This window comes from Ambystoma mexicanum, chromosome 5p, assembly GCF_040938575.1.
Source record: "Ambystoma mexicanum isolate Mex_15411 chromosome 5p, UKY_AmexF1_1, whole genome shotgun sequence".
Lineage (NCBI taxonomy): Eukaryota > Metazoa > Chordata > Amphibia > Caudata > Ambystomatidae > Ambystoma > Ambystoma mexicanum.
Genome location: NC_090930.1, coordinates 494,383,851 through 494,395,903, shown reverse-complemented (window position 1 = coordinate 494,395,903; position 12,053 = coordinate 494,383,851). Strand labels below are relative to the sequence as shown.

General features: G+C 44.2%; 1 protein-coding gene across 1 annotated transcript in view; it reads right to left on the bottom strand.

The window, feature by feature from the left end:
- Positions 1–733: 733 nt before the first annotated feature.
- TBX22 (T-box transcription factor 22) overlaps positions 734–12,053 on the bottom strand; it is a 138,052-nt gene continuing 126,732 nt past the window's right edge. The window contains exons 7-8 of the mRNA XM_069613822.1: positions 6,517–6,605; positions 734–2,184 (exon numbers count right to left, since the gene is read on the bottom strand). Of these exons, the coding sequence (XP_069469923.1) occupies positions 1,583–2,184; positions 6,517–6,605 (691 nt within the window). The 3' untranslated portion in view covers positions 734–1,582. The remainder of the gene's footprint in view (positions 2,185–6,516; positions 6,606–12,053) is intronic.

The window sequence follows — 12,053 nt, the reverse complement described above, 5'->3', positions numbered from 1 at the left end:
AGGCTGTGTGCTGTGTCCGGACCTCGCTAAATGCTCATGTCACCTTGTGAATAAAGCTAAGATGTGTGCATTTACAAGAAGCGGGTCCCACGTCTTTATCAGTGACATGACTTCGGAGAATTCCATTTTTAGTGAAATTTGTCAACTTTTCGCAAATGAGAGCCCCGTGATTTTGAACAAGCTCATGGGACACTAACACAATACGCGGCACGTGTGAGCCTGTGCAAAGCCTTCCCACCCCTGAGCATGTACACTTTCTTCTGATCCAGCCTGAAAAGTCAGAACTCACTTTCGGTTTCTGCGTCAGTGGGGACTGCACTGTAACTCGGCATGCCACATTTGGAAGTAGACACCATTGTTGGCATTAACTTATGAATTGTTCTGTTGAAAAACCAACTCTAAAATGTGCCTTTCTGTGAGTGCCCTGTTAAGAGGGATGAGGATATAAAGAAGGTGTGCTTTAAAATAAGACATGCCAGGTGCTCGAGTCAAATACATGAACGTGCTGCTAAATCGGCTCCTATTACCCACATTACAGTAAGGTCTTATGTCCAAGGAAAGTTGATCAAAGTGGAACATGGGGATGCCGTCTCTCTTGCCTTGGCAAATATTTGCAAACCAATTACCAGAGGCAAAGCATATGAGCCAGCCATGAATGAGTAGATGGCTAATGCCGTGCCAAAACATTTGGGACAGTTTATGAACATCTGACAAAATGATCAGGGCAAACTGGTTTCTTAGGAGGATTTGCATGTCAGTGTGTCTTTAATTTAGTTTGTCTGAAATACAATACAATCAGAAAATATTTACTTATAACATAAAACAATGCAATGGTAATATGCACCTGCAATACAAACGTATACCTTGTTTTCCTTATCATAGATTCAATAATTAAATCTACAAAGTCGAAATGGCTAAAGACCATATACTCCTTGGACGTATAACCACAATTGCCTGCATCCGTCTAAAGTTTATAATTCTTCTTGATTCCTTTCTTCCACCTTTTCTTCTATCCCGCCCCTTGCACACTCTTGAGAAATTGTACTTACCTCAAACCTCTGTGTGCAACCTGCAATCACAGGTTCGAATCCCACCATGGGCCACTCAGGCCTTCACATTTCTTCTGCGAATACATTAAGTATCATTAAAGTAATGATAGGAACTACTATGGGGCTTAAAAGCAGAAGCAATCTCGAATTAAGTGCTTTATGATAATGCCATGTTTCTTCTTTCTTTCTTCTTTTCTTTCGTTTTTTATTCCACAAGGGTGTCTCTTTCAGCAACTTCTTTTTGATAGATATGTAATGGATATCATTTAATGAAATTAAGATGCTGTACATCCGCCGCCAAAAAAGTAAAAGTGCACTATTTTGTGGTTGACATCCAAATTATAAATACATACAACTAGGCATCTTCCACCGGGGTTTTTCAATTGTTCTTCAAACAATAAACTGTACATTTTACACAAACTGTGCATCCATCAGCATCTTGAGAACTGTTCTGCGGAGCTGCTAATGTCGTTATGCACTGTATAGGAAAACCACTTGCTTGACAGTCATAGGCTGGTTACTGTTCTGTTCCATTACAGGCAATGGTTGATTGTTGAGGGCCAGTGGGAATGGTTACATCTGCCATTTCTAAGCAGAAGGTTGTCAGTCACTTTGAAATGGCTTGATGCATTCATCAGTCTTGATGGCATTGAAAAGTTGCAACCATACAGGCCGTAGGGAGGATGTAACGAGCAATTAAGTGCTTCCCGTGCGATGGGGCTTGGGGGGAAAATGCTTCCAGATGGTGGCAATCCATAGAACACTGGAAGGCCTGAATCGGGAGCGGGCACGTACGGCCCGCTAGGGTCCTCGGATTTCCCACTTTTAAGATGAATGCCAAGGGAAGAAAGCATGGGCACATCTACCAGAAATGAAGGTGCCATACGAGGAGAAGCAGTCCCCAGTTTTTCATGATTGGGAAAAACAAACGACTGTTGCCTTATAATGTTCGTGGGACAAATTTTGTAGCAAAGGGGGACGCTGAGGCCTTGTAAGTATGCTTCTGCGACTGGCATTCCAAGGCTTGGCCCAGAGAGGTGCAACGACGGTGGCGAGCACGATGGTGAGAGCAACGAGTTCAGTGGAGAAGGTGCCCCACCGCTGGATGTTGCAGGAGATGTACCGGAGCTTCCCCCTACAATAATAAAATAAAGAGTGAATTCAGGAGGAACAGGTTATCATTGAAGAAAACATGTTAACTAGTTCATTAAATCAATACAATTGTTTGAAGAACAGTATATATTTATATGTGTATACTAGCTCAAATTTTTCATGTATCTATTAGTTCACCAACATCTTTGTGTAGCCATTACGAATGTTCTGCTTTGGTAAAATAGGACAAATGTCATTTCTTAAACAAGTAGAGATTTTAAGTGTTGGCACTTTGGTCAGGGGCGCTATCCAAACAGGCAGCTTGGAACGCGGGCTGTGTTCACTGGTATACGCCTTTGTTCTAAGCTTTCCAAGTGCTGCGCCCCGCTCGCCCTGTGCCTCCCTTGCTCCACCTTCTCCACCATTTTGAATTTAGCACAGAACCGTCATTTCACCAAAACGCCAATGGTAGCGGAAGTGACATCAGACGGCCCTTGAACCCTGCTGACATCACAAGAAGTAATGACATTTGACCCCACCTCAAAGGGACATCACGAGAATTGATGGAACATGACCTTTCTCCCCTTGACAAAACAGGATGTGGCATCACATAGCATTGTTCCTAAGTACACTACGGAAAATATGGTTATGATATCACTGTGATGTGATATATATTTCATACAAAAATGAACCACCATATGTGTTGTTAATATCAGTGTGTATAGGCTCATGTTACCAAATTACTGTGAATGCAAGCAGACGTCCAAGGTCCAATGATAATGATATGTTATTATATAGCACTTACACTTAAGCGCTTCATATAGAACAAACATACATACAATATCACCAACCTGTGTTGGTACTAATTTATCAACCTCAGAAGTATGGAAGGCTGAGTTGGCATTGCTGGGATTGAAACCTGCAACCTGCAGATCACACACACATTGCAGCAGCAAGCACTCAACCCACTGAGCTATTTTAACGGCTATAGCTATCTTACCAGGCAATAATAAAATGAGCAATTACATTACTGAATGTTCTCAAAGCCAGAAAGAGTGGATACCATTAAACTATTAATTGAGATTTAACAGCAAGCCAGATCATCTGCACGTCTGGTGCACAGTTGGCAACATGTCACGCCTGCATGAATCTACTTTCCAGGCTTCAGAGGTTGGCAAAATATATACCATTAGGAGAGTTCATAACTGTGTATTTAAGAATTTAGAGTAGTGCAGGGAAAGAAGAGCACTCACACGGCATCCCGTACTCTGGGCACTCATTACCTCATGCATGCAAACAAAAATCCCGAACAGCATGCCACGGAGATAGGAAAAATAGACACATTACAGTGAAATCAAGGGCCACTTTATGTGGTATGGTCAAATATTTTTACACTGCACACAAGCTTTAAGGTACAAGGATTTTGTCAAGTGACCGAGGACACAGAGATGGAATGTTTTGTGAGGATCGTAAGAGAGACAACAGCAGGAAAAAAACATGCTATAACTGCAACTTGCGAAAAGCAAAATACATAGTCCGAAATTGATGCTTATTCTACTCTAAATGCTTTTTCAAAGTTTTTGTCTGCATTGTGAATTTTAGGTTTTTAAGAACAGACTAAATCAGTGACTCACCCCCTGAAGTGTGCCTGAAATAAACCATTAAGAATCTAGCAATTATTGTATAGAATTCCAGAAAGAAAAAATATTTGTTATTCCTATTCTTTCTTCACTGCTCAAAGTGTTACACTTGTGGAACCCCGTGTTGCTTTTAAGAAACCTGAACAAGAAAGCCAGCCACTCCAGAAGCAAAGAGCCACATGGTGCTGGCCACAGCCCAGGAGCTTCCATTAAAAAAAATATATATATTTAAAAAAGACCTCTTTTGTTTATGGGTAGCAAGGGAGACCACAGGGGTAGCCAGAGAGACCTCTGGTGAGACCCGAATGACATCCCTGATTTAGCACCTGTGAAGAAGCCCACAATGGTACTAAAGACTAAAGCAAATTGTTTAAAAAAGGAAATACTGACTTACCTTTGCTCCTGCGTCAGCCATTCCGCATTTAGTGTTGATTATGAAATCATAATCAATACTTAAAAGGGGCTCTGTGTCTCAGGAGTGGTGCAGCTGGATAGAAGAAAAGGTAGCGTTCTTTTTTAAAAAAAATAACCCACCCACACCGCCTCCTCTTCCAAAAATGACATTGTTCTGGGCACTGCCCTTGCACCAAGCTTGACTCAAATGTACATCACTAGTACTCCTACACTCTCAGAACACTATGCAAGACAACTATCTTGACAACTGTTGAATGCATGTAATGCATGTAAGCTGCTGTACCCTTGCTGACAGGAACATGACAATTGGCCTGCCAAACAAATGTAATACTTGTGTCCTTCACAGGAATACATGACAGAAACCCCTCACTGAGTCAATAATGTAGAACAGGCTGGCCCCCTTGCTCACTAGTATAGACAGTGTGCACACTTTGCACTCACCACCAATGGTAATGGACTCTTGGGTCCCGTACCTCCCCAAAGGAGAAAAGCTCTATTGCTCCATGCCCAGAGCAGCAGGACGGTCATGAGGATGGGGGAGGAGTGGGGTTACCACCCCTGTCCTTGGGTGCCTGTCTGCAGTCCTTAGCAGAGAACCAGGGCCATTCCCGCTCAGGCCTATTGGAATCCATTGCACTATCAGGTGGCCAGCCAGCTCTGGAAGTCCAGATGGACATCAATTTGATATCTGTCTCCAGTTGAGTCCATAAGGAGGCTGTACGCTTTTGCCCAGACCTCCCCATCTTTTACACAGGGTACACAGATTACAAGTAAGCTTAGTCACCTTCCCCCATGTTACTATAGACTGTATGTCAGAGTCCTGTCTGCAGTCTGCATGGTTCTCGCTGCCCAACCTGGGCTCTGTGGCAAAACCACTGTACCTCCCCAAGCTGGCCCAAGGACGTGTCCCACGCAATGCCCCAGCCGAGATTGGCCTGCTAGGTGTGCTCTTCCGAGAGGTATACATATTCCCCGTGCAGGAGGGTACCTGGCTGACAAGAGAACCTCAGCTGACTTGCAGGTGTACGGCAGGGCGGCCACGCTGTCTGCCTCCCCTCACTTCATGGGATCGAGTTGGCATAGTTGGTCCATCTAGGGTTGGACTGCTTAGCTGGCCTCAGCTGTTGTTTCAAGCTATTGGCTTCCGTCCACCTTGGAAACATGTTGATTCGAGGGTATGCTGCCTTGCGGAGGGCCCTCATATGTGGCAGAGCAAAGACAGAGCAGGCCAGCAGCTCCCCGGCAGTCAGATCAGAGTAGAAGGATGCTCAGCTGGTGACAGGCTAGGCACCCGGTGTACCCAGGTAGGGGTGGTGACGCCGGCCTAAAAACCCAGTGAGCCTTCCGCTACCAAAGGGCAGCTGGCTGTGCAATGGATGACTGTCTGTGCTGTCCCACAGATGCCTGCATGGGATGGCCATGGGGCACAGGTCTTGTGACTTTATGTGGGGGGCATTCTCTCCCCAGAAAGGCTGCAGCACAGACCGGGACAGCACACACTCTGCCATGCCAGAGGTACAGGTCTGGGGCAACCACTCCAACTGTCCTGGGCCTGAGGCTGGCCGCCAGAGTTGCAGCTCCCTGACTATGACCTCAGATCAGACATGGCGATCCCAAACTTGATACATATTGCCTAAAACAATAATATTCCTATTAATGTTTGAGCGGTTCTCCAGCAGGTACAATCGCCACATCTAGATAAATATTGCCTAAAGAAATAATATTCCCATTATTGTTTGAGCAGTGTCCCATGATTACATTGTTTTGTAATTAAAATGTGATTGCATCTTCCACATACATTATGGTGACCAAAAGAACACATAGTAAAAAGCACATTGTCAAATATGACAGCTTAAATTATCTATCAGCTATTTAGGGGTATGCTTATTTTTAATAAGAAGTGGATCCAGTTGAGATTTTATCTAAATATTACATTCTGATGACACATTTACTACATTTGCTTTATTCTCTGCATACTGCGCTCTGCAGGGGACTTGCCCATCACATTAGAATGCGATTTTGTGAACAGTTAGAGGAGCAAGGACAAACAGCTTCTACTACATAGCATGCATCACTGACCATTTGCCTGGGAACCGAATGGGGAGTCCCATATTGAAACTGAGGATGTCATTTACATAGCATTTAGGGTTACATGGATAAATTAGATATGTAACGTTAAAAGTAGCTCTTCATGAGAAATAATTTAGTTGAATTTAAAAGTACAAATTACCTTATAAAGCTGCATTAACATAGTGTCCATTAATTCGGCTTTTTAAATGGCTTTTTCATAAACTGTTTAGCTTTATTAAATATTCACTTACCACCAGCAGTGTCTACTCCAAACGTCTTGAAATCCAGCGCGAGAGGTGGTCTCCACGGGTAGGTTTCCAGAAGACCGTCCAACACCCCTCTGAAAAACAAAATTCTGATGTATTAATGTCTGTACCTTTGTCAATTGACCTGCACATGTGTTCTCATTTTTAATATTAGTCGCAACAATGCCATTGGGTATTAGCACAGAAATGTACACCTGCAAGTGATACAGCAAATAACCACCTGCAAGAAATACTACAAACCTAACGAAAATATTGAACTCAAAGTTATAGCAAATATCACTTGCATTAAAGAGTATGCCCATTTAAACATGCCACATAAATGGAGCTCCTGTAAAATAATCCAATAATTCTTAAATGAATATAATGTAATGTAATGTAACGGCCTTATGTGGCACAGCTTGTTCCAACTGGATAGCTGTTTCCACATCTGTTCGTTTTTGTATCTTGCCAATATACCTAACTAATATCCCACTTGTACTTTTAAGAACCAATCACAATATATGCTACAAGTGCATTGGAGGCTCGGCTTGATGTCATTGTATTCCAATTGCAACTATTCCACAACATAACACCGTCCCGAACTTAGTGTTTCAAGTTGAGCACAGTTTTGCATTAATTGCATGACAGAAGGGAACCTCAGTCTTGAGTAAGGGCTTCTTTTGGGTCAGGTTCTGTGCCTGTAGCTTGAGCTCATCGTAACAATGTCACTGTGCAACAGGTAGCCTATCTTTGAAGTAATATGTTATCTATCTTACAAGTAGTATGTTCAGTTGTCCTTCTGAAAACTGGCTTCCCCATGAACAGTGTTCTTCAAACTTTTTTGGCCTGGGCCCTCCCTGAGCAAAGTTTGGGCAGGCCGGGCCCCCCCCCAAAAGTGCCAGATGGACAGTATGTAGAAATCGCTATGAACTTGTGCATGCCGTCACCGCACCCTACTCCCAGTACAGACCCTGGGCTCTCCCCACCCTACTCCCACGACTATCCCATAGCTGCCGCCCATCCTGCTCCCACCACAGTCCCATAACACAAGCATACACACATCCATACACATTTAAATAAAAAATAAATCGCCATAAGCGTACCTTCTGCAGGGGCCTGCGTGTGGTTGCTAAAATGCCCCGCTCCAGGTTGCTCTGCCCGTATGTGCGAGGAGGCGCTGGAGCACCCCTTGCACACACATACATGCAGTGCCCCAGCCAGCATTTTCAATGAGCTATGCAAGGCTGGCAAAGAAAAACACCCCCAGCGTTGCATGGCTCAGTGATCATGTGCGGCTGGGGAAATGAACTGTCACAGGCAAACAGTGTTTCCCTTTGACAGTTCTGCCAGCCCAGGAGCACTCCCTCAGCTGGAAAAAGCAGCTGAGGGAATGCTCAGTGTTTCACTGGGCAGGCTCCTCGGCTCCTCCATAATAGGTGAGGACGCCCCAGCACCCATTATGGATGAGCTGGCAGGCTTGGACTGGCCCATAGGGCAATAGGGCGATGACTGTACCAAAAAGGCAAAATGCTAGTGTAGGCCAGTCAAAATGGGCCACTTTTTTGGCCAATGTGAACCAGTTTGAGGAGTTACTTCACTATGCAGCTAGTAGTTTTGACCATTGTTGCTGAATAAATATTCTTTAAATATCACAATTTGTTTACATTTGAACAAAAAACAACCCCTTGGGTACTATTCAAACAGTCTGTGACTAAAGGACTGAATATTCATTTGCAACTGCTCGCCATTTTTTCATTGGTGCCTAAGACCGTTTTATGGTCCAGTCTGACCATGTGAGCTGCCCCTTCCCATTTCCTCCAACCTAAAAAATAAAATAAAAATAAAACGTATTTATTTTTTTACACATTTCATGCTGGGCTCCAGTGCCCTCCCTGGGATGTGGCCGAGCCCCCCTAGGGTGGCGCGCCCCACAGTTTGAAGACCTCTGCCCTAGAAGTATTTTACCTAACACAATTAGCCCAGAGTATTTGTGAGAAATATCTGGGAACCAATTCGTTTAATACTTTGGCCATATTTGCCAATTATGTTTGCCTTTCCTAGAAGGTATTTTTCTTCTATTATCTATTTTGCTGTCAGTTTGTAACCCATGTGTTCCCAACTACATGATTTTCTGTACTTTGCTCTATCAAGTGGTTTGTGTACTAGACTCTGTTTGTGCTTAAATAACTTCCAGTGTATTGTGAGGTGTGTCCCTTCGGTTGTTTCCAGGTCTTTAAAATCCTTATTCCATGGGAAACTGATATTCTTGGACAAACTGATAGTCTCTGACAACATCTGAAATTATTTTTGTGACCAGATTTCAGATTTTCATGTTAAATATGTACACATTTTCTCATTTCATAGTTCTACAACTTTGGGGGTGCTCCCATATAACTATCTTAGCTGCCCCAACAACTCCTCTGGAAACCCAGTGCAGGAACTTGTGCCTCAGGTCACGCACCACTAAACCCAGGTGAGATTCCAGGGGTTGCCCTTTTTATAGCTGAGACGCTAATTAACAGTCACAAGCCCCTAGCACAATGTCTAAGCAAGGAGCAAAACACCATTTACAACGTTTTTCTCAGCACCATGACATCTCTCTCACCCCTGCACACAGCTGAATCTCCTATCACCTGCAATAGGTCATAACCACATCACACCTATCAAACAGAACCGCAGCCCTAAATACTCTCTAAAAGCCCTAGCACCTTCCTCTAACCTCCTACCCCCTCAAAACCCAACCCGAACAACTCCACTCCTCCTCCCTTCATCACGAAGGACCCAACCCAAATCCACCGCACCCTCTACATTCAAACATCACACCAACAACAGACACCTTCCACCCCCCCACCTGGCTGTCATGAGCCAAACCACTACACCTGATCAAGCCTCTGCCACCATGCACACAGTCCCCCAGCCCTTCCTAAAATGTGCCTTGATCAACGCTCAATCCCTTCCTGCACATGCATGTGATATCCATGACCTGAACCTTAAGAATAATCTCAACACATTAGTCATTACAGAGAGCTGGCTTCACAAAGCCTGTGGCCTTGCCCTAGGTTTAGCTATTCCCACAGGATATATCATCCTACAGAATGACAGACCCACCTCTAGTTAAGCTGGAGTCACTATGATTACAAGAGAATCCATTCTCATCAGGCAAGTTTATACTTTCATTGAGGGGAGTACCAATCTTCTCTCTCTCAAACTATCACCATCCCCTACATGTACAATCACCATTCACCTCATTTATCGCCCTCCTGGCCCTTTGCAAAACTTTGAGCAAATCTTACTCCACATTCTCCAGGACAACCTCAAAAGCTTCATCAAAAAATAATCCTGTTAGGAGATCTTCACCTGGGCCTCCACGACCCTATTGATCTTCCCTCCAAATCTTTTTATGACACCCTCAAGATATTGGGTTTCACTGAACTTGTCACAAGTCCCACTCACAACATCGTCTGAATACTGGATTGGATCGCAGAGCACAATTGCCAAATCTCCACAAACGCCATCACACCCTGACCATGGTCTGACCACCATATTATACAGTTCTCTATCACTCAGCCAAACAAGCCTAGAACATCATCCAACCCACTCCCTCCTGCTGCCACAGAGAGCTCACGGAAACTCACAGAGACAATTTACTATCTCTATTCAACACACCCTGCCTTCAGGCTCCCTTCACCTCTAACACTATCTCACTTGTGGATACCTACACCTTCATCCTCTCTAAGGCAGTTAACAGCCCAGCCCCACTAGTACCTCAGAAATTAAAGCTGGTCAGACATTCCAACTCCTGGTTTACCCCTGATTTATTAGAATTACAGACCGTGAAACTACAAGTCCAGCTAACTTGGCTTAAAGAACCGACTGTCTCTACTAAACAGGACTTCACCAAAGCCTCCATACAATACAAATCAGCCATAATCACTGCAAGTCCAGCTCCTTCAACTCGAGAATTAGCAAGGCCAAGTCAGATTCAAAAGAAATCTTCTCCATATAAGGAGAACTTGGGTCCCCCGCAACTCTCCCCTAAATCATCATGAAAGACAAGGCCTGGTGCTCTAGTATTCAAGAGGCACTGCTAGGCAAAATCGACACCCTGAATAGGAAGATTCTAGCTCAACAAGCCACATTCAATAGAGTACCCATGACCACTAGCAACATGTGCCCCCCTACAACCCTACGCCTCCCACTACTCAGTTTGTCTTCAGAGACCTATCTGAAACCGATGCCACCAATCTGATCTATAGCCCAAAATCCTCTAAATGTAAAGGCGACATATGCCCTGCAACCCTCATCAAAGACGGTGCTGACATACTTACCCCCATCATCACCGCCATCATAAACACTTCCTTCGCTCAAAGTATTGTCCCAGCCAACCTCAAAGAAGCCTGGGTACTCCCTCTTTGGACAAAAAATGTCCCTTGATCTTGCCGTTGCCATAGACTACAGGCCTATCACCACTGTCCCCTTCCTCCTAAAAATCTTGGACCAAGCTTCTTACTTACAAGTTCAGCAGTTCTTAGAGGACAACCACATACTAGGGATGCGTCAATCCGGATTTTGCACTAGGCATGGCACAGAATCCACCTTGCTCAATCTAATAAATCAATTTGATGAAATTATGGACAAGTCAGCCCTGCTTCTCCTCCTAGACTTATCTGTGTCATTTGACTTGGTCAACCATCAGATCCTCTGCCACCACCTCACTACTCACGCTCATTTGTCTCCGCCAGCCACTGCTTGGATAGCATCCTTCCTGAATGGTAGAGTCATGCAGGGGTTTTCAGAGATAGCCAATGCCCCCCCTTCTCCGATCACCTGTGGTGTCACACAGGGATCCTGCATTGCCCCACACTCTACAGCATCTCCATCCAGCCCCTATTTCACATCCAAGATTCTCTCGGTATAGCATACACAAATTATGCAGATGATACTCAAATTCTTATCCCTCTCTCAGGCAACTACATAGAAGATTCTAACACCCTAAACTCAATCTATTCCACAAATCAGACATGGATGGCTGTCAATCATCTCTGTCTCAAAAGTGAAAAAACAGAACTACTGATTGTTGGCCCTTCAAGCACCCTAAAGAACCTCAGCACCCAATATTATGCCTTCACGATCAACAACTGTTCTATTCCTGTCTCCAACACCGTAAAGAACTTTGGTCTCTATTTAGATGCCTCTCTAACCAGGACCAGGCAAGTAAATGTCATTGCCTCCTCAGCTGCTTATGCTATCAAAGTTCTTAATGCAGCCAGAACTTTCCGCTCAAAAAACAACTGCCTAACAATTGCATGCACAATCATTGGATCACAGATAAACTATTGCAATGTCCTCTTCAATGGCACCTCCTCCACAAACATCCACAAACTTCAAGTTATCCAGAATAAGTCCTTAGAGCAGCCCTGACCATACCAATGTTAGGCAAGATGTGGATCAGTACCCTTTTGGTGCAACAACCTTGACCTCCTGGCAATAGGAACCCAACCTTTGGTATAAGTCTGTACTACACAGGTTGCTAGTGTGGAAGA